The sequence below is a fragment of the Crotalus tigris genome, unplaced genomic scaffold (genome assembly GCF_016545835.1).
Source record: "Crotalus tigris isolate CLP2741 ecotype Arizona unplaced genomic scaffold, ASM1654583v1 scf7180000017834.3080900, whole genome shotgun sequence".
Taxonomy (NCBI): Eukaryota; Metazoa; Chordata; class Lepidosauria; order Squamata; family Viperidae; genus Crotalus; species Crotalus tigris.
In genome coordinates this window covers 710,056-736,833 of record NW_024096662.1, presented here as the reverse complement: position 1 = coordinate 736,833, position 26,778 = coordinate 710,056, and the positions used below count along the sequence as shown (strand labels likewise).

The 26,778-nt window shown below is 38.7% G+C and overlaps 2 protein-coding genes across 4 annotated transcripts; one reads left to right on the top strand and one right to left on the bottom strand.

The window, feature by feature from the left end:
- Nucleotides 1-441: 441 nt before the first annotated feature.
- Nucleotides 442-21,947, top strand: LOC120307919 (protein lifeguard 3-like). Of its 2 annotated transcripts, none has more exons than XM_039343205.1 (12): nucleotides 442-1,255; nucleotides 6,488-6,567; nucleotides 6,945-7,030; nucleotides 10,519-10,583; nucleotides 11,990-12,043; nucleotides 13,870-13,920; nucleotides 15,478-15,517; nucleotides 17,623-17,660; nucleotides 18,493-18,580; nucleotides 19,101-19,196; nucleotides 19,592-19,645; nucleotides 20,775-21,947. In XM_039343205.1, exons 2-12 carry the CDS (start codon nucleotides 6,513-6,515, stop codon nucleotides 20,916-20,918), a joined length of 771 nt encoding a protein of 256 aa, XP_039199139.1. In that variant the 5' UTR covers nucleotides 442-1,255; nucleotides 6,488-6,512; the 3' UTR covers nucleotides 20,919-21,947. The 2 variants fall into 2 exon arrangements, with proteins under 2 accessions (XP_039199139.1, XP_039199140.1); XM_039343206.1 differs by lacking the exon at nucleotides 442-1,255 and adding an exon at nucleotides 1,348-1,491.
- A 1,280-nt stretch (nucleotides 21,948-23,227) lies between these two features.
- PNKD (PNKD metallo-beta-lactamase domain containing) lies at nucleotides 23,228-26,696 on the bottom strand. Of its 2 annotated transcripts, none has more exons than XM_039343208.1 (3): nucleotides 26,550-26,696; nucleotides 24,571-24,769; nucleotides 23,228-23,872 (listed from the first exon to the last, which is right to left on the bottom strand). In XM_039343208.1, the coding sequence occupies exons 1-3, from the start codon at nucleotides 26,575-26,577 to the stop codon at nucleotides 23,707-23,709; spliced, it is 393 nt and encodes a 130-aa protein (XP_039199142.1). In that variant the 5' UTR covers nucleotides 26,578-26,696; the 3' UTR covers nucleotides 23,228-23,706. The 2 variants fall into 2 exon arrangements, with proteins under 2 accessions (XP_039199142.1, XP_039199141.1); XM_039343207.1 differs by lacking the exon at nucleotides 26,550-26,696 and adding an exon at nucleotides 25,997-26,177.
- Nucleotides 26,697-26,778: the final 82 nt, after the last annotated feature.

Sequence of the window (26,778 nt, the reverse complement as noted above, 5' to 3'; positions counted from 1 at the left end):
TTCAAATCTCACCGGCTCAAGGTTGACTCAGCCTTCCATCCTTCCGGGTAGGTAAAATGAGGACCCAGATTGTTGGGGGCAATGTAAATATATATATACATTGCTTACTGGTGTACACCGCTTAGAGAGTGCTTGCACTTAAAGCGGTATATAAGTCTCATAAATAAATAAATAAATAAATTTCAACTTCTCACAGGGAAAAAAAAGATCTTGCAAAGTTGGAATTGATTGATTGAACTTTTTAGTCCCATCCATCTGCCCTTATCACCGCAGCCATGCCCACCCAATTGGCCATGCCTACCCAATTGGCCATACCCACCCGGCACTCGATGATGCATAAGTGGGTTTTGGGTTGCAGTTTGGGCACTCGGTCTCTAAAACGTTCGCCATCACTGACCTAGGCTTATGACATCAAAAGATGGTGTAAGTTTATGTGTAGTTCAAAGATGAAATGTTGAGATTTTAGTATTCAATGACCTTGCTTTTCTCCTTGCAAACATTTAACGACCAAACTAGGAAATATCATCAGTGCTTTACAGGAACGACAGACGACACATACAGGTAAGCCAATCAGAAACATATATAACCAGTGCTTTTTTTCTTTAAAAAAAAAAAAAAGGTGCTGGAACTCATACACATCATACAACCCGCCTTGCCTACCATCCAAAAAAGGTGCCGGAACTCTGTTCTAGGCATTTTATGACAAAAAAAGCCCTGTATATAACAATTCTGATTAAGATACTAAGTCAAACAGACCTAGGTTGGCAATGAATGATCTGAAGGAAGAAAACTGAGCAAACACCCAGTGCTAACAATTGTTGCAATAGTTCTGCTTTACTTACACTGTCTTTTGATTTGAGCCATTTGGAATCTTATGCCAAAATATCTCAAGAGTCCTAAAAATCTCTTGTGCTCAAGACTGCACAGAATCTGGAGGCCAGGCCTAAAAACTAGGTACCGTGCAGTCTCACAGTTCACGTCCCGGAACCCCATTGAGCCGGAGCTTGCAATCATTACGTTCACCTCTTAGAGGCACTGGAGTTGCATCTTAGGGTTTCTCTCTCTTTTTTTTCCTCTCTCTCTCTCCTCAAAAACAATAGAAAGTTGATGAAAAAGTCACTTGAACGGGGTTCCCCACACGGGCGGGTTTTTTTTCTTCCCCTCCCTGGTTGTCTGAATTCCATCAATCCACGATCGGCCGCAATATCCTAGAAACAGAATTTGGAAAGAGCTCCCAAGGAGGCCTGAAGGAAGGGTAAGGATTCTGGGGCACAAGCATCTGCAGGCTTGCCGTAATCGTCTGAACAAAGGCTATGCCTCGGAGGAGGTGGAGGAGGAGGGTGGGAACCTTTCCGCTATGTAGTGCTTCGCTAGGCGGGGAGGGCTGGCTGTTTGCTGGGAAGTTATCTGGGATTCGAGAACGACCCGAGGGTTAGAGCAGGTTCGATTCCACGGAGGTAGCAACTAGGCTTCGTTACTCGAGTTTCCCAGGTAAACAGACCGTACTCGGTGCCCGTGCGCGATTAGACTGGGGGGGGGGGGGGAAGAACTCCGCCGGTACATAACTTATCCTGCGGAGCGGGGTAGAGGTGGCCCCGTGTAACGGATGCAACTTGAACTGGGGGCCTAAGTGAGTTCAGTATTGGGCTCCGTCGCTTTTTCTCGCGGTGTAATCTGGTTCTTTTGACCTGGCTGACGAGATGTTGAGTAAAGCAGAAAGGAAGGACCAGACCGATGTTTTTTAAACTAGACAGTGATGGACAGTTCATTCAAAAGGCATCTCACCTCTCCCTCTGTAACAGATGTTGGGTTTGGGGAAAGAAAGGGAGGGGCTAAGAAAGAGAGTGAGAGAAGAAAGGAAAGAGAACCAACTGGAGGGAAATTATGGTAAAATACCCTGAATGAGGTAGCGCAATTTCATGATAACCACTGGTTATCAGAGTTAGATGTGCTGAAGTAGCAAAAAAATAAAATAAAATAAAAATTAGGTCAGTCTTAGTCTCGTTAGACTTGCGTTAAGTTGCCTCAGAGACTGCTGGGATAAAGAAAAACAAAATCGTTGAATCCCCTCTCAACACAAGGAAGGGTAAAACCCAGAGGCTAGATTGTTCTCTGTAGAACATTATGAAGTGCCAATAGATTTTAGACCCTAACTTTAAAATGTTTTATCAGAAGATGTTTGAAACATGTTTGATAGCTTCTTTTAATGAAGTTTATAATCTTTACCCCAGATAAATATGAATTACACAAGTGATAGGCTGACTGTTGTTATATACCTATATATTTTTATTAGAGGCCTGAAGCTTAAAATGCAACATTGGTTCATTTGATGTAAGCAATACAGTATAGTTTCTTTTTTCCAGACAGGCCTTTTTTCATACATTACAGTAATTTTATTCTGGAAGGTTCATAGGATTTTCTAGATATTTTTAGAAAGTATAAAAGGATAATGAAGTTGGAAGGGATCTAGTCCAACCCTCTACTCAAGCAGGAAATCCTATAACATTTCAGACAAATCATTGTCCAATCTCTTCTTAAAACCTACACTGTTGGAGCATCCACAACTTCTGGAGAAAAGTTCTTCCACTGATTAATGGATAAAAATGAATATATCCATTATATATGGTATATATGAATGGTTTGGAAATTGAAAGCAGTAGAAATGGATGTTGCACACTCTTATAATTACCAGGAAATACTGATGACACAAGTCTGGAAAGTCCCGCGTTTTTGATAAAATCACAGCTGTAGATTTTAGAACAGAGATCCTTCCAATGACACTTTTTCTTTCTTACTTGTGTGAGCTGAGAATTACATGCGGCTAGCTTCAGGAAGTATAGTTTACTGGCTTCAGTCTTATATATAAAAGAGTTGTTACCCAAGGAGAAGCATGACCTAAAAAAAAGTCTAAAATTTGTGCATATGCTTCATGTTTACTTTTGCTTCCTTAAAATGGAGTTAGAAGCATTCAAGTATGGGGGGGGGGCGTTCCTCAATTGTCTGTGACTTGATCTTTTTATAGCAAGCAGAATATAGGCACAAAGAACTGAAAATAAGTGAATGTACCAAATAAAGCTGTGATACTCACATTTATTTAACTGGCCTGTTTTTCTTTCTCTTTATTTCTAATTGAACACTAATCTGCATGTTTCTAGCTGGTTAATAGCTTCCAAATGTGCTCTCCATAGAGATTTTTATATCTATTTTTTCTCTTACCATCACACATGCACATTCTGCATTATGCATCATATTTGCACAGCAATCTTTTAAATTGCTGTTTATTGCAGCAGTGATTCCTTTTAGGGATAGGCAGAAAATAGTTGGTAACCTGTTGTTCAATCTTAAAGCAATTGACAATGGTTTCTGACTTATCTAGTAATATAAACAAACCTAACTCCCTGCTCTCAACCTTGGGAGAATTTTGGGAATGGTCTTTTATATGAAGAGACTTGTAACATTTTTGCACTGATCAAAATTCTGAGCCTAAAAATATTCTCTTAGATTCTCAATCCCATATTTCTTATATATACCTGTCTGCCTCAGCTCATTGTTTAGTTCAAATTTCTACTTAGCAACAAATTACGAACTACATCTCATAATCAGAAGTTTTATTTTGTCACATGCCAGTTTTGCGGACAGACATGAAATATAAAATATTGTCAGAAATGTTAATGATTGCAAAAATTCTGTTTGTTATCATTCTAAGCAAACCGCCTCCTCTGCTTATTTTTTCAAGCAAAGGTCTAACTCAAAATTTACCATCTCTTAGCCATTATTTTTATTTCTTGCAAACTATTTGCGGGAGGTGTGTAGATTAAATGGGCAAATACAGTATTAGGTTTTAGTTCAGCTTGCTGCTTGGTATTGTTTTTTTCTATTGAAATTCTATTCTCAGATTTTATGTGTTTTAATGAAGCTATTTGAAATATTAATCACATCAGTAAAACAGCTAGCTTCTTTCGGCATACTTGCATACAGCGAACCGTGGTATTCAACTGCTTTGAATTTGGTACTCAACGTATTTTGATGTGAAAATTTTGTGCTGGTACTCATTGTTTGGTATTCAATGCACCAGCTAGAACTTGTCAATGTTGGTTGCCTTGTAATTCACTACCTTATTCCTTATGGGAAAAATTAGTTTGGCACTCATCGTTTTTGGTATTCATCACGTGTCCTGGAACTAATTAACGATGAGTAGCAAGGTACCACTGTATTTTCAGGTTCCATCCTGCTGATTTCTACAGAAAATGATTATCTATTACTTTCACTTTCAAGGACAGAGAAAATCCCTAATATTTCAACACCATCAAATAGATATCTTAGGATAAGAGTGGTGCCTGTTGAGTTGTTCCTTCCTTTTTCTTTATCTTAATTCCTGGGAAGTTCTGACCAGAAAAATAAGCAATATTATTTAATGTATTGCTGAAATGATTCCTATGGAAATGCATATCATAATATGTTAAAACTGTATAAACATTTAAATAGTGGAGACAGCAGCTCTCTAGGGCCCCACATTAGTGTCCTTTTACCTTGCTTGAAGATGCCAAAAGTTGAATCTGAGAGCTTTGAATATAATGGCGAATAGCAATAGCTCTTAGACTTATAAACCGCTTCATAGTGCTTTACAGCCCTCTCTAAGTGGTTTACAGAGTCAGCTTATTTCCCCCAATAATTTGGGTCCTTGTTTTACCAACCTCGGAAGGATGGAAGGCTGAGTCAACCTTGAGCTGTTGAGAATTGAACTGCTGGCAGTCAGCAGAATTAGCCTGCAATACTGCATTCTAATCACTGCGCCATCATGGCTCTGTACAGGAACTACCATATTGTCCATTATTGCTACTGCAAAAATGCTCCAAACTTATATTTTAACATTTTAATATCTATAGTTCTTTTTTTAAAAATGCTTTGCAGAAATTAATTTTAAAACCTTAACAATATGAAAGGTAGCAACAATGTAAAAGCAAATTAAAAAGTGTGCTTCATTAAAATTTACCAAAATAGAGTCATCTTTCTATTATTTGGTTATAACTCTTAACTGTTGCTAACATTACCATTGTATGAGATATGAAAGCAGAATTGCATGACAAATTGCTTATAGTAAGAAAAATAATAGAGAAACCAAAATAAAATGACTCTTGAATATTAATATTCTGTTTAATTGGTCTTTCGGAAAATTAAGGATACTGAAGATGTTGAGAAAGTCAGTGTCTATGCTTTGAATAATTTATGATGGATAGCCGTTGCTCCCCTTTCCTGTAACTCTAGGAAAAAAAAATCTTTTTCTAGCAGTTAGTGTTGAAAAACAACAATTGCTGCCAGAGGCAAACAATCCTGATACAGTATTTCATAATTATTCAGTCATTTGCTTTTTTTTTTTGTTTCTAATTTGGTTCGTTCCGTAACAAAATGAATGGTAAGAATCCCTGCTCCAGCTGCCTCTTAGCACTTATGAATGACCTGAAGCATTTCATATACTCAGCTTCACTTCTTGCATTCTACTCTATTGGCTGTGTTGGCTCTGGCTGTTGAGAATTGAAATCAGCAACACTTGGAGAGGGCAATCTCCTCCCCGTGCTCAGTGGGTACCCGCCAAAACACAACATTGATTAAAGGGATCATCAATTCCCCCTTCCTCACTCTGACACTCTGCATCGGATCCATTTTGCTTTCTACAGTATTTATGCTTGGCATGCCTTCTTGGGCTGCATTGGAATAGCAATGTAGGCAGTCCTCAACAGCAGTTCATTTAGTGTCCATCCGAAGTTACAACAGCACTGACAAATGTGACTTATGACCACTTTTCACACAACCGTTGCAGCCTCCCCATGGTCACCTGATCAAAATTCACATGCTTGGCAGCTGACTCGTATCTATGAGTCTCCCAGTGTCCGCTTTTGCGACTTTCTGACGAGCCAAGTCAATGGGAAAACCAGATTCATTTAACAAGTGTATTACTGACTTAACAAATGCAGTGATTCACTTAACAACTGAGGCAAGAAAGGTTGTCAGATGGAGCAAAACTCACTTAAGAAATGTTTCACTTAATAACAGAAATTTTTGGGCTCAGTTGAGATCATAAGTCAAAGACTACCTGTACTAACATTGTTAATTTACAATAAATATTGCAGAAAAGAACTCTACCTCCATTCTTAGCAGTTAATCTCAGACAAAAAGTTAACTTAGACCAGGGGTAGGCAATTCCTGGGAGTTGAAGTCCACGAGTCGTAAAAGAGCCAAGGTTGCCTACCCCTGCCTTAGACTAAAGGTAGTTGTGGAAATCCAGCCATTACCTTGACATATACCATTGCTTTAAGGTGTAAAAATAATTATTATTTGTATGGACACAGCATTTTATAGGAATAAAGCAATTGTGGATTTTGAACATGAATTTAGTCTATGTTTCATATCCTGTGTGTGTTTGTATATTTTTGCGTGTGTGTGTGTGTGTATTTGTTTTAAGCATCTTAAACTTCACTTATTTTTCCAGGTGCTGTACATCAGCCAGGGACAACATGGAAACTCTTGGTCCTCCACCCCCCTATGATGACAAGAGGTCTGGAGCTGAAGGTGAGAGAACACAATCAGCACAGCCAATTTACATGAGGGGGATGTTAAATGAAAATATTGTGGAAGGCTAAGGGACAGAAGTCAGGAAAACTGTGACTTAGGACTGTAAAAAGAGGGCCAAACTAGACAGGAAGTGTTAAATGTATATTTTTATTTGGAATTGAGATGAGGGCTGTTATTGAAGTGTCAGAATACTAATCAGTGGATAATAAATTATTTTAAAAAGAACGTGGTTCAGTCATTGTTATAATTTGCATCCAGATAAATTGCTACAATCATGCCTAGGAGATCTACTATGGATCCATCCTATCACAGTTACAATTGCTATTTTGTCTGATAGGGTTGATCAATGTGCCCTTCCCCTCTTCTCTTAACAGATGATAGAAGTTGCGAGATGGAAGAAGGGGATTTCCGAATTGCCTATTGGTTGGAAAAAAATGTTAGGCAAGTCTTCATTCGGAAGGTAAGTCTGATACCAGCTCCCTGACATAGGCTAGACCAGGAAATCAACTGGCTAAAATATTGGCTAAAATAACAGAATCTTAGAAATCTGATTGTCCCACTTCTTATACATCAGTGAATGGTGTACACTTGAGACACTTTCAGATGTTACTGCATTATTCTGGATTTTAAAAATGGTTCATCCCCTTTTGCTTAGGCAGTAGCTCCTGTTTATTTCCCTCAGGTCATCTTCCTTACACTCTACATATACTTATGCAAACTATACAATAGACCTGAACAACATACGGCTCAGGAAGCAGCCTTGTGTGGTCTGCTAGTATTTTGTTAAGTCAATAATTTTGCTGCTTCTGCTCCAAAAAATATGCTACTAAATGCCTTGCTGTTTACTACTAAACAGCCAATTGATGCACCAGGTATTCCTTTGTGGCTTTCAATTATTTTTAATCTGTTATGTGGCCCTTTCTCCTCTATAGCCTGCTACAGAATCTCTCCTAAATCAGATATTAATGCCCTTAGTGCATACATATCTTCATGAAATGGGGACACTTTAAAATGTCCCTCATGTGATGACAGTTCTTTTACAAACTCTGTGATGACCCAGGGCACAGCACCGAGGCAATACAGTCAGCTGGCAATTCAAACTGCCCTTTAATTGCTCCAAATTTTCCCCAAATGCTCCCACGTTTCTGGCAAGCCTCCAAACACAGGAAGACACACACACTTCAGCCGCCTCTGGCTGCAAGTAGTTTCACATACAGTCTGATTAGGAGAGGATTTTACTCAAAGCCACGGAGATAACAAGGAAATGACACATACATCATAAATCTAACGAGTCTGTGTGAATACATGCTTGCCTGCACAGTTTCAAAAGGGAAGCCAAAATACAGTCCGAGATCTTTAAACATCCAAGCAATGTTCTCAGCCAGTCCAATGATCAGAGTTTCAGGATTTCCAAGCAGAAGTCACAGAACAAGAGATCAGCAACAACACACACAAAACTCCAAGGAATCAACGTTTGTTCCCGACAAATGCCTCTCCCCACAGCGTCTTCTTAAATCTCAGTCTTCAGGTGTGCCTTGTGGAGAGGGGTGGGATGCTCTCCTCCCGAGTAGTTGAGCCTACCTGCGTTGTTCCCTCCTTCTCTTCACTCTCCATGCTCTAGGATCAGGTGGGGATGGCTCTTGCTCATTGCCTGAACTTTGTCTCTCCTGTTCCTCCTGTCCCACTCCTGAAGGGTCCTGGCCTGCCTCGGCTTGCTCTTCCCCACATTCCTCTGAAGCCACAGACACCTCTCCCTCGACTTCCATAGGGTCCCATTCCAGCTCACTTTCCTCCCCAGATTCAGGCTCTGAGGGAGGCATGACAAACTCATTGGGGAAGAAGGGAGCATGATCAAAAGTCTTTTTGTATGAAAATGGTGTTCACTCTCTCAGTGTTAATCCAGAGTACTGTGAAAGGAATAAGACATACATCCATTTGCCTGTAACCTTTTACATTTCCTGAACCTGCACTGAAGTGACAAGGAATTGGAAAGGGGGAAATCAGTGAAAACATTTTTTAAAAATCATATGTCTTAACACAGAATTATTCTGATATTAAAATGGTGTTTTGGAACATAACTTAAGCTAAATCTGTCTTTTCCCTAGGACAGACATGTCAAACACAAGGCCCAGGGGCCGGATGCGGCCCGCGAAGTGATTTCATGTGGCCCGCGAAGCCATCCTGGAAACAGTGAGGGAATGGCCCCCGCTGCCTTGGCCCTGGCCCAGGCCAGCTGGGAGCCAATGTACAATTTCGTGGTGGCCATCTATGCTGAAATGCATTCAGTCTTAGCTCCACAAGGCCATCCAGAAACAGCGAGGAACCAGACCCTGCCACATCGGCCCCACTCCCTGGGTACATGCTGGGGAGGTGTCACCCTTTATGAGGAATGAAGAAATGCACCATGCCTTGGCGCTTGCCCCTGACCCACCCCCTTCTGCCAGAGATCCTCAGATCTGTCCCACTCCTGCCCAGGCCCCCACAGGCACCCTTGACGGGAACGATGTAGAGTTGGCCATGCCCACCCAGTAGGCCACACCCATTCCATCTACACCCACCCAGTAGGCTGCACCCACCCTGGCCACACCCACTCGCCCCCCCAAGGGCAACCGCAATGCTGATGTAGCCCTCAATGAAATTGAGTTTGACACCCCTGCCCTAGGATCACATGCAGACTATGGAGGGGAGTTATGCAATTTAAAAAAACAAACAAACCCACAAACATGAAACTGTTTTAAGGAGTTGCTAACGTATGTTACAACATGAATATCCCTGTCTTCTCATCTTTGCCCCTTCAGAAATGAAACATTGGCCAGCCCTTTTCTCTGTGTGGGTTGATGCAAATGCTTGCCTTTTTGTGTGTAAGTCCACTGTTTAGGCTATGTTTCCATTAGCAGAAGCTTTTCTGGATCCAAAAGAATACCTTTCAACTTAATAAGAAATTAGTGCAGTGCAATTCATCAGAGAGTCTACTAACTGAAAGAGAAATGTTACAATAATAGATCATACTACTCATATTATGAATGATTCATATGGCTATGTAGTCTGTTTGTTGTGAGGAGTCTAGGGTTGAGATGACAATTTACTAATAATGACCAGATAAGTGGTCAGTGTTTTAAATTATGTTTATCTTTTTACTGAGTCGATAAAAACATTACTTAGATGCAGAGAAGCCTAAATGGTCTGGAGAGATGACCTGTCTGCAGTTAATTTAGTTAGGTGGCAACCAATGCTTCCCTACTCTGTTCAAAATAGAGAATTTAAGAATTGATGAAAGCTGAAGTCAGGCTGGTAAAATTCCAACACAACATTATGACTCCATCTTTTGTCCCCACCTCCGGCATCAAACCCAGTCTTAGATATGGCAAAATCCAAAAAAGCACTTTTTAGTTCTTTTATTTATTACATCGTGTGTGTTTCTGTTACTATTTTGTTATGTTCATAATATTAAAGATTTCTCTAAAAATGTATAACTCCCAAAATATCTACTGGGGGGGGGAAACACTATGAGATTCTGTTCTTCAGACCTTTTAAATCTTGTAATCTGAGTTAAATTATATATGCTTATAATCTTGTAGCATATGACTGGCCTAGCCTGTATGATCTAATATTGCTGGATATTTCATAGTTATATATTTCACGATTGGCTAATTGGGGTGTGTGGTCTGTTAATGTGAATGAAGTATCAGTCATCTTTTGGAGATGATTTAATTTGGTTTCTTGCTAGAAACAAGTCCTTGGTTCAGTGGTTTAAATAGCCAGCTCCTAAATTTGTAAGATTGAGAAAAGATATGGCAAGATTAAAATATTCCGTATAATTCAGCAAAAGGCTTTCATTCCTGCATCAGTTCTTGCCACCTTGCTGTGGGAGCATCTGAAAATGGTCACCCACGACTTTGTTTTGGTTTTTCATTTTGAATTTGTATCTCTTTTTGTCTTCACAAACAGGTTTACAGCATCATCACCCTTCAGTTACTACTGACTGTGGCAATTGTTGCCGTCTTCACTTTTGTGTAAGTCTTCATGGGTCCAGGATAGACAAAACCATGCAGGTGGATGTGGGACTCAGAATGTGTGATGAACAATGACTGCTGACACCCCTCCAGACTCACATCAGTTAGACAAAAGAAAGAGAAGGCTTTCACTTTTCCTCCTTTTTGTGTTTATTTATTTACTTTTAAAATTTATAAGCCGCCCCACTCCCGAAGGACTCTGGGCGGCTAACAATAAAAAACACATAAAACATAACAAAACAACAATACAAAGACAATCATTCAGGGGTTAGGTTTTATAAACCCCAGGCCTGCCGGAAAAGCCAGGTCTTAAGTAGCTTACGGAAGACCAACAGGGTGGGAGCGGTCCTAATCTCCGGGGGGAGCTGATTCCAAAGCGTGGGCGCTTTGTGGCATTTTGGCTTGTGTGGCTTTTTGGCTTCCCCCCTCCCTCTTTATCCTACTACTGCTTCTGATTTTAGGAACATAAATTATGTTAGCTCCAGGAGAGCAGGGGTAACCTTAGCTCCTGATGTCCAAAGCCTTCTGTAGTTTACACTGTTGTCAAAGAAGCAATGGTTGATAACATTGTATGATGCATTCCAGTGGCAGACTTCCCTCTCTATTTTTGGAGAGTGGATTCCCCAAAAAGCCTATTATTTCTGAGATGTTCTAAAGATAGGGGTTAGAATTTATTTCTTTATTTTTATTTGGGTGTTTTATCCCATCTTTATTGTTTTTATAAATAACTCAAGGTAACAAACATACCTACTGCTCTTTCCTCCTCCTATTTTCCTCATAGCAACAACCCAGTGAGGTGGGTTGGTCTGAGAGAGAGGGACTGGCCCAAGGTCACCCATCTGGCTTACATGCCTAAGGCAGGACTAGAACCCTCTATGGACTAATCCAGGGGTAGGCAACCTTGGCTTTTTATGACTCGTGGACTTCAACTCCCAGAATTCCTGAGCCAGCATGGCTGGCTCAGGAATTCTGGGAGTTGAAGTCCACAAGTCATAAAAGAGCCAAGGTTGCCTACCTCTGGCACTAGTAGAGTTATTGGTATGTAGAGTGCATTCAAGCAGTAAAGAAAAAATGTATTTCCCTTTGGCTCCTTCTTGTTCATATACTAGAAGCCTATAGATGTTGGTAAACTTGGTAAGGAAATATCTATTTGCCTGAAGATGTCTTCTTTGCATTAGGTATATACGTTTCAGTAATTGCATACTAAAAATGCCTAGTGAGCACAGGCTAATCAGCAGCTAGGTGCAAGTCAAGCTCTGGGTGTGGCCCAGTTAATGGGGAAGTATTAATGTTCTTGACCACGAAAGGGGAAATGAAACTGTAAGCAATAATGGAATTTTAGGCTAACATAGATCAAAAATGGTTGACAGTCTAGTAATACTTGATCTTGTCATTCTTCTCCACAGGACTCCTGTGAGCGCTTTTGTGATCAATCACATTCCATTATATTATGCATCTTAGTAAGTATTAGACGAGTGCCATTGGTGATCTATTGCTTTGCTGTAATCTTCCCTTAGTGCAGTGGTTTTCAACCTGTGGGTCGGGACCCCATTTGGGGTCGAACGACCATTTCACGGGGGTCGCCAAACAACGCAGTCCGCCATTTTTTCCCCCTTTTCCTTAGCTGTGCTACTCCCTTTTATTCTATTGGCTTTTGAAAGCCAATAGAATAGACTCTCTTGAATAGAGTCTAATTCTATTGGCTTTCAAAAGCCAATAGGAATTGTCCAGGCTGTCTCTGCCCTGCTGAGCCCACCAAAAGTCCCATTCTGCAAACAGTGCTGCACCAGTTGAATAGTCCTCGACTTAGGACCGGTTGAGTAGTCCTCCACTTACGACTGGTTGGGGATCACGGCATTAAAAAGGTTGAGAACCACTGACTTAGTGTCTTTTAGATATATTGATAATACAGTCGAAGAACTCCAAACCATGGCAGAAAATACAGATAGTCTTCGATTTATGATGTTCATTGAGCAACTGTTTGCAATTATAAGGGTGCTGAACGAAGGGACTTACAACTGTCCATGTGAATTTATAGCCGTTGCAGCAACCCTGCGGTCCCATGATTGTGATCTGGATTCTTGGCAACCTATTTGCACTTTACAGCGAGTTGCCAAGTCCTCCATGATCATGTGATCACCATTTGCAATCTTCTCTGCTGGCTTCTTCAGAAATCAACAATAAAGCTGGCAGGGAAGTTGACAAGCTGCTGCTGCAGGACTCTTCTGGTTTCTGGGGGCTGACTGAAAAAGGTCCATCACGATCCATTTTGGGATGGACCTTTTTTCAGTGAACATCTTGGAAAGTGGAAGGGCTTTCTGCCAGATTGGTTTCACCCCATGTGGGACAGAGTATCTTTGCAAAGCAGCCTTCCCACTTTCAAAGAAGCTGGCTGGAAAAGTTCTTGGCAAAATACTTAGACTTATATACAGCTTTACAGTGCATTACAGCCTTCTCTAAGTGGTTTACTGAGTCAGGCTATTGCCCCCAACAATCTGGGTCCTCATTTCACTGACCTCAGAAGGATGGAAGGCTGAGTCAACCATGAGCCGGTGAGAATCGAACTGCTGGCAGTTGGCAGAATTAGCCTGAAATGCTGCATTTTAACACTGTGCCACCATGGCCAAGAAGAATTTTAGCCTGGGATGTTTGTAGTGAAGCTGGCTCCAAACACCTCCATCTTGGCTTTCAGCATGCACTTTTGCAGCCAGCATTTTTGAGAGTAATGGCTGCCTGTCAGATGGATTTCGTTTCTCCAATCCAGTGCAAGAATTCTCTTCTCTGCACTAACAGGAGCCACCTCCTCTTTTGGCAAGCAGCTTTTCCCCCTCACTGTTTAACAACCCACACTGTTGCTTAATGATTGCACCTGGGACAGCTAGGATAGCAGTCATTTTGCTAAATGATTATGTGGGCATCTTGCTTAATGACCCCATGACTTACAACTGTAATGGGCAGGTTCTACTATCATTGTTTTTAAAACAAGAACTGCCTGTACCATAATATATACTTGACAAGTTGTACCTTTAAGATTCTCTACTGTACTCTGACTTCCATCACCACCACTTCTAACCACATCTGATACAACTTTTCAGAGGAAATATGTCCTACCTTCTTAACTAAGCATAGTCTCATAAAACCTCTGATAAAACTTTAATATACAAGTTCAATTATATGGCTTAAAGGATTTTCATTGAAAAAAAAGTTTATTAAGTTTGGAGGGTAGCTTGCTGTTTAGACTTGTCACCATTCAGTTTGCAATAATTGGTCTTTTCTGTCTTCCCAGTGGTATATTTTTGATCTGTTACCTAGTGCTGGTGCTTTGTAAAAAGATCCAGTAAGTATCCTTTGGTAACATCTATGATTTTATGATGCATCAAATTCAAAATTTGCTGGGAATTCTGGAACGAAGGATAGAGAAGTGGTAAAAGGGGTTGGCATTCTGACTGTGGAAATACAACCTTGACAAATGATTTCTGCCACTTTTTTCCCCCTCTGCAATAGAAATGAGAGATGTAAAAATGAGGCCTGCGTGAAGCACTTCTCTTATTTGCAAATAATGCGTGGGGACACACAGCAATCACGTTCATAGGTTTAGGATTGTTGGCAGCTGAAAAATAATTTTGCATGAAAAGCAGAATAATAAGACTCAAAGGACTTAGAATACGTAAGCAATGAAAAATACAGGTTGTCCTCGACTTACGACCACAATTGAGCCCAAGATTTATGTTGCTAAGTGAGAAATTTGTTAAATGAATTTTGCTCCATTTTACGACTTTTCTTGCTACTTGTGTCAAGTAAATCACTGCAGCTGTTAAATTACTAACACAGTTGTGAAGTGATTCTGGCTTCCCCATTGACTTTGCTTGTCAAAAGGCCACAAAAGATGATCACATGACCCCGGGACACTGCAACCATCGTAAATATGAACTAGTTGTCAAGCATCTGAATGTAAACCACATGGGCATGGGCATGCTGCAGTGGTTATAAGTGTAAAAAATGATGATAAGTCACTTTTTTCAGTACTGTTGTAACTTTGAACAGTCACTAAATGAATTATTGTAAATCAAGGACTACCTGTAATGCAAACGTTGGCTATAGAATGGTTATACAGCAGTATTGCAATGAAGATGCATTGTCGCAACCCAGGGACTGAAAAAACTTCAGGGAAAAAAAAGTTGCATATTCAGAAAAACTGTAGTGAAAAACAAGCAGAGGAAATCACTTATTATATGATTCTTTTGAAGCTTTTTTTTTAAATACATCTCTTCATCAAAAGGTGTTTATTATTGGCTTCCTTGGTGATGGGGCCCAAGTTGCTAACTTTCTCTACATATAAATTAGATTTATACCTTCTTTAGTAGGAAAGCTATTGTCCCTTTTTTCTAGATGCCTTTGAAAGATTTTCATTATATTACTTTTTCCAGCTATGGTTTCTTTTATTTTTAACTGTTTCTGTGCAAGTTTTTTAATTTTTTTTTAAAAAATCGTTTGTATCCTGCCTTTATTGTCTTTACAAATCGCTCAAGGCAGCAAACATATCCACCACACCTTCCTCGTCCTATTGCCCCACAACCACAAACCTATTAAAGTCAGGATGTAGAATCTTTTTCGGGTTAAAGATTTCAGGTTACAGTGGCTTTGCTTAGGAATGATGAAGCTAGAAATCAAAATGTAGCTTTTTAAAATCTTGGTTTGGGAGCTTCCTGTTGCCAAATAACTTACACATTTTGCTCTTAAGAAGCTTCAAATAGAATTGTCCTGATAAGGAAACTGCTTGGAATAGAACATGTGGAATAGTGGTATATCTTTGAAACAGTTCTGCCAAAATATACATTTTTCTTAAAGTGGGGCCATTTGTATGGGCGCTAATTCATTCTCTGGTCTTTTTCAGGAGACGATTTCCATGGAACATAATCCTTATGACAATCTTCGTAAGTAGTAGATTGATGTTACAGGTTGGGCTAAATTTAGTGGACGTGAAATCCCTAACATGGGGAGATCTGAAATGTTGGCAATAGGGCCTAGGATAGAGATTAAAGAGAGTAATATATTTGCATTATTACAAATCTTCAGGTAAAATTTAATTCCAGATTATTAAAACACTTGGCAGGAAAATTATTTTATTGCCTCCAAACTACAAATGTTTCATTACATTCAGATGGATTATCTAAACAGTGCATCTTTCCCTTTGAAATAAATATATTCACAAAGTTGTTATTGAGGAGAAAATGGCATAATCTAACACCAACAATTTGGAATTGGGGTAAAATGGAACACCTAGTCCTAGGCCATTAACCAGTACAAGTTCTAGAAATCATATAATACCTGTACTGAAAGATCAGCATTAATTGCCAGTTGTACATTGCACAATTTAAGGTATTAATATCAATGGCTTATGACCTAATGAAGAGTGATCATTTCTCTCATTACGGACTTGTCCAATTATTAACCTCTGTATTTCTAACCTATGAAAGAGCATTTCACTTGAGATTCTTCCAAATTATGAATCTCCTTGCGAATACTTCTGCTTTTTCCCCGTCTTAGTTTTAGAATCTAAAAATTCCCACAGTAAAATACAGAGGAAAATCTCATTACTATTGAAAATGGAAGTAAGGTGTAGGTTAGGGCATTCAAATATGGGATTCAAATATGTGAACAACTGGTTCTTTGTGTGGTTGCCGCTTCTGGAAGTCCATTCTGGGCCTGGTCCAGAACTCATCAAAAAACTAGCTACTGGTTCTGCCGAAGTGGTGCGAACCGGCTGAATCCCACCATTGGGTTAGGGTTACACTTAGGGTTATACCTGTTTGGAGTCAAGGTGGAAAAATAGTACATACAGATAGACTCTTAGAGGCTTTCTAAGGAAAGCGAGGATAACAGATTTTCATTCACATTTCTTTCTGGTCCACAGTAAAATACATGGGAAAATACAGTTGCCAATGAAAATGAAACTTGGGATAGGATCAGCATTAGAGATAAGCCTACTTGGAGTCATAGCTAAAAACTAACCCTAGGGATAGATTCTTAGACATTTTCGGAGGACATTGAAGGTAACAGCTTTTCGTTCAGAGCTATTAATGGACAGCAGTAAACAGCATGGGAAAATCCTATTGGCATTGGAAATGAAACTAGAGTTAGTGCTAGGGTAAGGTCTGTTTGGAGTCATGGCCGAAAACTAATACTAGGGATAGACTCTAAGCTGTTTTCTAAGGAAACCATTATTGAGAGCTTTTTGTTTGGAGTTGTATCTTGTCCACAGTAAAATACATGAGGAAATTCCATTGCCATTGAAAATGAAACTAGCGTTAGGGTGACGTCTATTTGGAATCATGGCTGAAAACTAATGCTAGACATAGATTCTTAGTAGTTTTTTATAGAAAGCGTCAGTTATGGTTTCATTTCAAACTTGTTTGTGGTCCAAATAAAAATGCATGGGAAAATGCCATTGCCATTGAAAATGAAACTGGTGCCACGGTTAAGGTTATGATTAGGGTAAGATCAGACAGTCTTGCAGTGTTTTTTGTCCACATTCGAACAGAATCTCTAAATTATTTAGATATCATAATTTTTATATTCATTGCACTTTTTGGTTATCGTTCCTTCAGCAAATGTTAGTGACTTCATCTTATTTTGTTCAAAAAAGATGTGTTTAATTTTGTATCATCCACTTCACCAACACGGTATTTTGAATGATAGTTGTTGCCTTTTTGGCTATGCAGTAATGATATTTTAAAAATTATGAAGTAAAATACATTGATGTGGGAATTTGCTTTTACTATATCTGTCCATATGATAGCTCAATTTCTATGGAATATATTTCATTGAACAAACTGCATTTTTAACAGGACTATTTATTCTTGCCTAAGATAATACACTGGCAATTCACTAAAAAAAATTCTTGATCTGGGCTTGCTTGTTAATTTGTGTTTGTTCACTTCTGAATGGGGATGAAAAAAGTTGCAGTGGAATAATAGATATAGCCAAGATGTGCGTAATGTTTTGCTAATTTTGTTTTCTGTTTTGCTTTTCTCCCTAGACATTGGCTTTGGGATTTATGACAGGCACCATTGCTAGGTACTGTACAAGGGAGTAAATGAGAGTCATAATGTACACTGGGGATAAACAAGCTGGATTTTCTCAAAAAATAATGGCAAAGTATCAAATAATTACTAGAAAATGGATAACCATAGGCTTGTGAAATAAAGCCTCTTATTTCCTTAAAATTACCAATAAGCTCTTTTTTTCAGTTTTGGTTATAAATACATCATTGTCATCAGTTGTTGGACATTGTCTTAGGAGATTTTATTATAGTTTTGTCATTGGCTCTTGGATGGCTAAGGTCTCTTTTAATATAAAAATAACCAGATTTCCCTCTTGTGTAAGATTTTGTACTAGAACCATTGTAGAATTAGTTTCTGGAAACATTCTGAAGAAAGATTGAATGGCTTTATTTAAGAACCTATTGTATTTTAAAATAACTGTTGAAAAATAGCACAGTAACATTTCTGGAAAAGTTCTGCCTATTTCTTAATAAAGTGAGATTAGAATGAGCTAAGTGTTGCATGAGAATATTTTTGAAGTTTCTTCAGAAACTATAGCATCTTAGATTGGTGTCAAGAATGTTCAGGTCATCTATTTATCTTATAATAGTGCCAGTAACTGATACAAATTGTTTTTTTTTTTTAAATAAATAAATAAATACAAATAGTGTTTATTTTTAAGAAGTATACTCCCAGTTTGTGCAGTCAATCAGAGGCCTTTCTTGGTATCCATTGATGATTGCAAATAGAAGTTTGGATAACCTCATTATATCACTTTCCACATGGCTTATAAGGATTTTCATAACCTAAATATTTATATTCATAAAATATCCTAAAGGCCTTTTTAAAAATCCCTTTTTTTGCAGCATGCATGAGACCAAAGCTGTAATCCTTGCCATGGTCATCACTACAGTTATAACAGTCACTGTCACTGTTTTCTCTTTCCAAACAAAGGTAAGTTATCTTGTCATTTTAATACAGTGAAAAAGAGCAAATGGGATAGTCAAGAATGAGTAAAACAAGAGGGATAATCAAGAATGAATTGGTGCAGAATACTGTACAAAAGCGAGTGACTACTATAAAAGAAGTACTCTGAGATGGTTTAATTATGTAGCGAGAACTAATAAAGATCAAACTACAAAACAAGTATATGAAGAAAGAATGTGGGTTGAGAGGAAGGGAAAAACCAAAGGCGTCATGATTGGATGGAGTTGATGAGATCCTAAAAGAGAGGTAAGAAGTTTAAGGAACAAAGGGAAGTGTGTGAAGCAGTATATGAACAAAATGGTGTGCATGGTGTTAGTAGAAGCTAGATCAACTTACGTTCAATTTTTTCTTTTTTTCTTCTCTCATGAATGTCTTTAATTTCTTTGACTCATTTCTTACTCATATATTGGCTATCTTATGTACTGTATGTATGTATTGGACAATAAAATGGTGTCACAATGCTGGGATGTCTCATTCTCATTGGCAGGTGGATCTCACAACCTGGACTGGTTTTTTCTGTATACTGGCGATTGTCCTCTTTGTCACTTCTATCACCACCACTGTTGTCCTGGTATACAAATATGTAAGTGGCTGGAATGGATGACTGGCTTTCAAAAGCAGTGTGCATTCATATCTACATATGTTTACATTTGGAACATACTTGCTTTAATTGGAAAGCTATGACAGATAATGAATGCCTCCATTTTTTTTCTAAAGAATTGATTCCTCTTCACTTGACTAAGGCCTTAACACATGGGTGTCAAATTCGCGACTTTTTTTTGCATTGCCAGAGCTGGGGTGGGCACAGCCTCCGTATGATGCAACCGGCCCATGGGCCAGCAGTTTGACACCCCTGCCTTAACAGATCCTTTCTATTCATATTGTGTTGTCCCTTAATAATGTCAATGGGACTGTCACTGACTTAAACTTTCTCTTGCAGAGATATGTAATTAACCAGCTCTTACTTATCTTATTCAGATCTATTGGGTCCATATGCTTTATTCAGCCATTTGTGCCATCATCTTTACCCTGGTTAGTAAAGAATTATTTTCTATTGCCCTGAGATGCTTTTTATGAAAAATAATAGATGTACAGCACTTTGAACACTCTTATGTGCTATGTAAAATAAAATTATACAGGTAGTCCTCAACTTACAGCCACAATTGAGTCCAAAATTTGCTAAGCAAGACATTTGTTAAATGAGTTTTGCCCCAACTTTCTTGCCATAGTTGTTAAGTGAATCACTGCAGTTGTTAAGTTAGTAACACAGTTGTTAAGTGAATTAGGTTTCTCCATTGACTTTGCTTGTCAGAAGGTCGCCAAAGGGGATCACATAACCCCAGGACACTGCAACCGTCATAAATATGAGTCAGTTGCCAAGTGTCCAAATTTTAATCGCATGATCACGGGGATACTGCAATGATTGTGTGAAAAATGGTCCATTATAACTTTGAACAGTCACTAAATGAACTGCTGTAAGTTGAGGACTCCCAGCAGCTTAGCAGCTCATTTCCAAACTGGCAATGATTCATCAGAGGCAGCCTTTCATTGACCTGTCATAAATAATAATACAAAATGCCTGAAAGACAGATGAAGTTGAAGAAAATGCCAGAAGTGCTTTAGCCGTTCAAACAAAATATCAAGATTTATTTGTTAACGCAAATTACATCTAATAAAGTTGAGCTTTCCCAATAAAAGGAAATTGGCACTGTATATTAATAGCACGTGGGGGATTTGCTATAATTTGTAAATTATCTGATGTAATAGAATCACTTCTTTGAGCACTTCCGATTAAAATATGGAGAGTTTAAAAAGTGGATCATTAAGAAGCATCTCCCCTCTTGGTGTAAATTATAGAACTGTTTTCTAACTTGTATGCATGTTTTCTCTGTGTGTACTATTTTGGTACATTAAAAATTTACTGCATTAAATTAAATTTTAAAAAGATCTGAAATTTTGAAATGAAGCCAAGGAATTCAATAGAGAAAGAGTAATGTTGGTAGGATCACAAAAAACCATATTGAGTGAAACATTTTAAATGAAAATGAAGGAACTGATGAAGGATGCAGGGCAAGAAATGATTGGCTGGACACTTGCATCTTTAGAGGTATTTTTTTTTTTTTATCTATAAGACTAATTTCTTCTTTCTGATTTCCTACAGTTCCTTGCATATGATACCCAGTTGCTCTTGGGGAATAAGAGGTTTTCCATCAGTCCTGAAGATTACATTTATGGAGCAATTCAAATCTACGTAGATGTCATCTATATCTTCCTTTCTTTTTTAAGACTTGGAAGCAGACGTTAAGGGAATTGGGGGGGGGGCTACTTAAGGAACATGTTTACAGAATATTAGTATCTTTGCCTTCCCCTATATGAATCTGCTTTTGAATAATATTATCATAACACATACTTACAAATTTCCATATTGCTTTTATTTTACTATACTGTGTGAAAGCTTTGTATATTGTACGGAAACTCATGTATTAAGTATATGGGCTGAACTCAAAGTTCAATAAACTTAAGTCCCCTGAAATAATAATTATACTGTCAATGTATGTCCTATGAGCTGCATTTGGGGTTAATTAGATTTTCCAGGTTTAGGCCTAAGATTTTCTGCACCAGCATCCATGCCAAAGCTCTGATCTGTAACTATTAAAATTAGAGTAATTCTTCAGTTAGCATAAAGCAATACAACTAGTATATTAATGTAGCATACAGCATATAGCCAAAATGTTACTATTTTTTCTTCATAGTACATCTACATGTACTATAAGGAGGCATGTTCATAGCTGTTCTTTTATTAGAATTCCTAAATTAGACCAGAGGTTCCTGTAGGTTCCTGTAGATGTCGCCAAATTTGGTGACTTTAAGACTTGTGGACTTCAACTCCCAGAATTCTTCAGCCAGCCATAAAGACCACAAGTCTTAAAAGTTGCCAAGTTTGGAAACCACTTCTCTAGGTCAAGATTCTGTTTTACACAGAGGTTTCTTGGATGCTGTTACCTGTAAGAATGTCAAAGAGACAGGGCTGCTGTTGTTTTTCAGTGGTCGAAAGAGACGAATCCTCTAGTAATATTTTACTGTGCGTTTCTCGGAAGTTACTGCACGCTATTAAAACATTATTTACAGCTTTTGCGTCACAGGTTGTGAGAGCCCTGTCTCACACACAAGGGGTAGAAGGTGAATCTCCTAGAAAATAGATGATGGCAGGAGTAACTTCTGAAGCAGACAACATGAAGATCCAGAGGGCTTCTGGATTAACACCTCCAGTCTTCCAGCATGCAGACTGTCATTTGTTATACTAGTATTACAAATAAATTGTATGTTTTTCATATATAGTACTGGCATTTTATTTGTAATTCTTTTATTAATGATTGCCACATGAAACCTGACTTTTTCAAGCTGCTGCTTTGGGGGGGGGAAAAGAGCAGGATAGCTATGATAATTCAGGAAAAGGGATCCCAGTGGATAAGTAACTATATGGTCTTCTATCATTGTGCTTTCTTTCCCGACTAATTTTACAAGAAACCATTAAGGTGCAAACCACCTTAGATCTATTTGCGAAATTGCAATTTAATTTTGTTTGTTTTTTAACATGTACTGGCCTTATAAGTTACATATTAGTTGTGAAGTGGGAGGTGCTCAGATTGCTTTTATACTACAAATATCCAACTAAGAATAATACATTTTAAGTGAAAAACATGCATTTAAGAATATCAGTGTTTGGGGGGGGGGGTTACCCTACTAATGAGAATAAAATTCAAGTTCAAATAATGGGAAAGATTTTGGATATTTGCATAAAATTATGTTATTTATTTCCTATAATTATACTCCTACAGTTCCAGAGCAAGCAGGATCAGGACCATAATGTTCAGAATAGGTCTATTTCTGGAGGAACAGATCTATTGATAGCTCTTAAAATCTGCATATTTTTCTTTAGGCATTTCCACACAAACAATGTAAAGACAAACAGGGCAAATACCAGTTCACAGACTGATTAAAATTCACCTGTGAACACTAATCTATCCATGTCATATAAATTCTTTCTCATTATAACCATTTGGGTGAAAGTAGGTAAAGAAAATTTGCAACAGGAAGAAAAATATGTGGAGAATAAATCCTTCAAATGTCTCGAAAAAGAAGCCTTAGTGATTTCACTTGCAGTCAATTGTATTTCTTGTGTAATATCTAAACAATGAATGATACATGGAACTCACTAAAGTGACATCTGTTTCGTTTGTCTTGTCATAGAACCATGTTACCATTATACTACGAATTGGAAGCTGTGAGTTCAGTTGGGCCAATGTTGCATTATGATGACATAAATAAACATAAATTTTTGTAATGAGATGTAAAAATAGTAGTAACAATTTGTCAGCAATTACTGCAAACAGAATTTCCTTCCAACAATGTACTGTTCAATTTGATACATTAAAAAGGACCCTGTAATTTTATCATTATTTTTAGGATCCTAAGATTAGGCTAAAACCTGCATGTAAAATCTGGGTGCCATCTTGCCTAACTGTTGAAATAGAACCAATTAGCTTGCAAATCACTCAAAACTGCAAGTTTGCTTGGATTCTTCTTAAGTATCTGTAATAAACTAACCCGCACTTTAAAATTTTTCAAATATTTAATGAGTTCAATATTTTACATACATTTTTGGTAAGATAGAATGGTGTGATCTGGTTTCATTTGCTACTCAGAATATGATGGGATATAACTGAAAGAACCCACGATTATTCAGAAAACATGGCTCACAAAAAATAAAAAAATAAAGTATAAGTGGATTCTTATCACCCACATGATCACAGCTCCTGCGATTTCATCTTCATTTATCCAGATTTAGCATGAAATCCCTTCAAAGCAAGAAAAGCACAATACGCTTAAAGCCAGGCCGCTGTTTCTTGCCTGAGATACCCCTGATGTAGAGGATTATTGCAGTAATCTTGATGGTAATTTATTGATAACTTTGATCCATAGAAATGCAGACTTGAGAAATTGGAACTGCTCTCCAGCACAACACTCTGCTCCAATTAAGTACTGGAATTTGAGAATCTGAAGGCAGTAACTTAATGATTGAAGTGTACAGTTCAACTAGTCTTAGTATCTAGATGCTTTTCTGTTCTTTGGGTCAAATTATCTTCTTTACTGGCTGCCATCATCTGTCGGCGAGCTTTCATCTGTTTCACACGTTTCTTTTCCACTTGTCTCTTAGCAAGGAAGAAAAGGGTGAATGCAGAGGGAAGACCAATGACCCTAAGGAGATTAAAATAAGCTAAAGTCACCTGGGATTTGGATTGAAAAAGACATGAGGTTCCAAAGAGACAACTAACTCCTCCCCCTGCACAAAAAAATGGAATTGTATTTAGTTTTCTATTTACTCAATACAAGTTAAGGAATTTGTGGGAAATATAAGAAATCCAATTTTAGAATAGGAAGATATAGGTTCTAGGCCTACAGCTCACTATGGAGCTCAACAGGGTGATTTTTGGCCAGCCACTGTCTCACAGAATTGATTCTTGAAAATTAACATACATACCATCGTTGATTTCCAAAAGAGATACAAAGATCATTCTTTTTGCTAACGATTAGGATTAAACCAAATTTTATCATCTTTTTTTTTTGAAATGGAGAAAAGATTTCAGAGTAGGATTGGGAACAAGAAACTCCCAAAGGACAAATCACTTCTACTATTAAAATTCTCCAAGGTTTTAATAGGGTTTCTTTCAGTGTCAAAATGGCCAAATTTTGATGTACAAAGTTGGGCCATTACAGGAGATTTAAAGGGTGAGAACTATAATGGTTTGCTTCCTTACCCCATTAAAAAAAATGCTGAAAGTAAGCCACTACAAATCGGTCATTTTGTCATTAAATTCTGCTAACACAACCTCAGAAGGAAATCATGGGATGCCTACCTTGCTTTGGATCACAGAATGATAAAAGGCAATGCTCACCAAGCAATAGCAACTGGATTTGGAGAGGTCTTGAACCTTCTTGAGGGCATATATTCTACATGTCTATATGGTTGTTCATCAGGCTGTGCTTTCTTCTGCATGTCTTCCAAACACATTGGACTACTGTGAAAAGATTGAGCATCCATTCGAAAAGGCACCATTATGCACGGCGACTGTTTCAAAGTGGCAGGAAGGAAGCCTGTAAACGAAACAAGAAAATGCCAACACATGGAAAACCTGGTGTGCACAATGGTTCAAGTGCAGTAATGTAGGCAAACTCTACCCACAGCCTGGAATTCAATACTGAGAGGGCTCAAGGTTGACTCAGCCTTCCATCCTTCTAAAGTTGGTAAAATTGTTGGCGGCAATAGGCAAATAATGCTTCTACATTGTAAATTGCCATTGTAAATGTGGGCTGCTGAAGGAGATGAGTTCTAGTCTTTTTATTTTTCCTTCCTAGGCTTGTTATTGTCTATTTTGAATGTAAATGTGGTTTCTGTAAGTAAATCAAGCTCAGAAATAGTAAGAATTTCACAATTATAGCATGTAGTGGGGCATTACAAAGTGTTAAAACAGTGGCTATAGAAAATCCATCATACCACTTTTGCATGTGCAACCTTTGGCCTGCAGGCTCTATGCGGCCCTGGATAACTAGTAATAAGTCCCACAAGATTGTAAATATAAAAATACAAAGGAAGTTTGTTATTTATTTACTGTATATCAATTTGATTATATATTTTATATATAGTCCAAGACAATTCTTCTTCACAGCTCATGCAAGGCAAAGGGTTGGACACCATGCTCTAAGTCAGTGGTTCTCAACCTTTTTAATGCCGCAAACCCCAACTGGTTGTAAGTCGAGGACTACTCAACCGGTCGTAAGTCAAGGACTACTCAACTGGTGCAGCACTGTTTGCAGAATGGGACCTTTGGTGGGCTCAGCAGGGCAGAGACAGCCTGGACAATTCCTATTGGCTTTTGAAAGCCAATAGATTTAGACTCTATTCAAGAGAGTCTATTCTATTGGCTTTCAAAAGCCAATAGAATAAAAGGGAGTAGCATAGCTAAGGAAAAGGGGAAAAAAATGGCTGACTGCGTTGTTTGGCGACCCCCGTGAAATGGTCGTTCGACCCCAAATAGGGTCCCGACCCACAGGTTGAGAACCACTGCTCTAAGTCAAGGCTTGCTTAAACCTATGATAAACTCAAATGGACTAGATGCACGTCAGTCTAAGCCATAATCCCCAAACCTCAGTGTCTGGCATTTGACCCTCCTTCATTCATAATAAAATACTGAAAACCAAAGCTGCCACATTATTTGAGCAAATCATTCTCTCTCTTAGCTACTCTACCTCCAGGACAGAAAAAGTACTTCTGAAAAGTACTTTTAAACAAATTAGTAAGCAAGGAGGAAGTCTTTCTTTCACCTGCAGAGAGAGCTGTGGAGGTGACCTTGGAGAAACTATTCAAAAGATTGTACAACACGTGCAAAAACATGCTTTGAGTCTGAGAAAGAGGGAAAGTATGAGGGAGAGACGTCGACTATTTTGCCCCGATTCTCTGGAATATAAGAGGGAGGGATGGACGGAAAAATAACAGCCAGGCTCTCAAAAAATCTGTTCTTCTATAGCCTATATTCCGGTTCAATGTGTAGCGTGTTCAAGATCACCCTCCATTCTCAAGAAACAATTAAACCTGGGCTGTTGGTTTGAGTTTCGAGCTTGGCGATTTGGCTGCAAACGTTTCATCTCCATTCGGGAGAACGGAATCAATCTGAATCAATTCAAAGCGCACTGAAGGTGTCGCCCCGAATGGAGATGAATGGAGATTTGGTTTGCAGCCAAATCGCCAAGCTCGGAGATTAAACCAACAGCCCAACTACCATCCCGAGCTACTAATATTAAACCTTTCACTTAGGTCGCCCGAGCCAACCTCCCTTCTTTCCGCTACTGGGATGCCCAAAGGTCGCGCCTTTCCTACCGAGCTTTCCAAGGCAAAGAGATGCCATCTTGACATGAACTTCTCCCCCTACTTCCTGCTGGGTAGCAAACTACGGGGAGGAGGAACTACAACTCCCAGGACGCCCTTCGCCTCCTTGAACGAACGGCGGTGAAAGGCCGAAGGGTCTTCCCAGTCACGTCAGACGAGGATTACACTGACGCTTCGTTTAGAATGTGAAAGTAGCGAATGAGGGAGACTGTGTTGGCAG

Bases quoted from the DNA above. Each gene is read 5' to 3' on its own strand.
- LOC120307919 (XM_039343205.1), top strand. From the start codon at position 6,513: ATGGAAACTCTTGGTCCTCCACCCCCCTATGATGACAAGAGGTCTGGA. The intron at 15,518-17,622 runs GTAAGTAGTAGA...TTTTCTCCCTAG, and splicing joins TAATCCTTATGACAATCTTC to ACATTGGCTTTGGGATTTAT. The intron at 18,581-19,100 runs GTAAGTTATCTT...TCTCATTGGCAG, and splicing joins TTTTCTCTTTCCAAACAAAG to GTGGATCTCACAACCTGGAC.
- PNKD (XM_039343207.1), bottom strand. From the start codon at position 26,066: ATGTTTTTGCACGTGTTGTACAATCTTTTGAATAGTTTCTCCAAGGTC. The intron at 24,770-25,996 runs GTGAAAGAAAGA...TTTCGTTTACAG, and splicing joins CTCCACAGCTCTCTCTGCAG to GCTTCCTTCCTGCCACTTTG. The intron at 23,873-24,570 runs GTGAGCATTGCC...TAATCTCCTTAG, and splicing joins AATCCAGTTGCTATTGCTTG to GGTCATTGGTCTTCCCTCTG.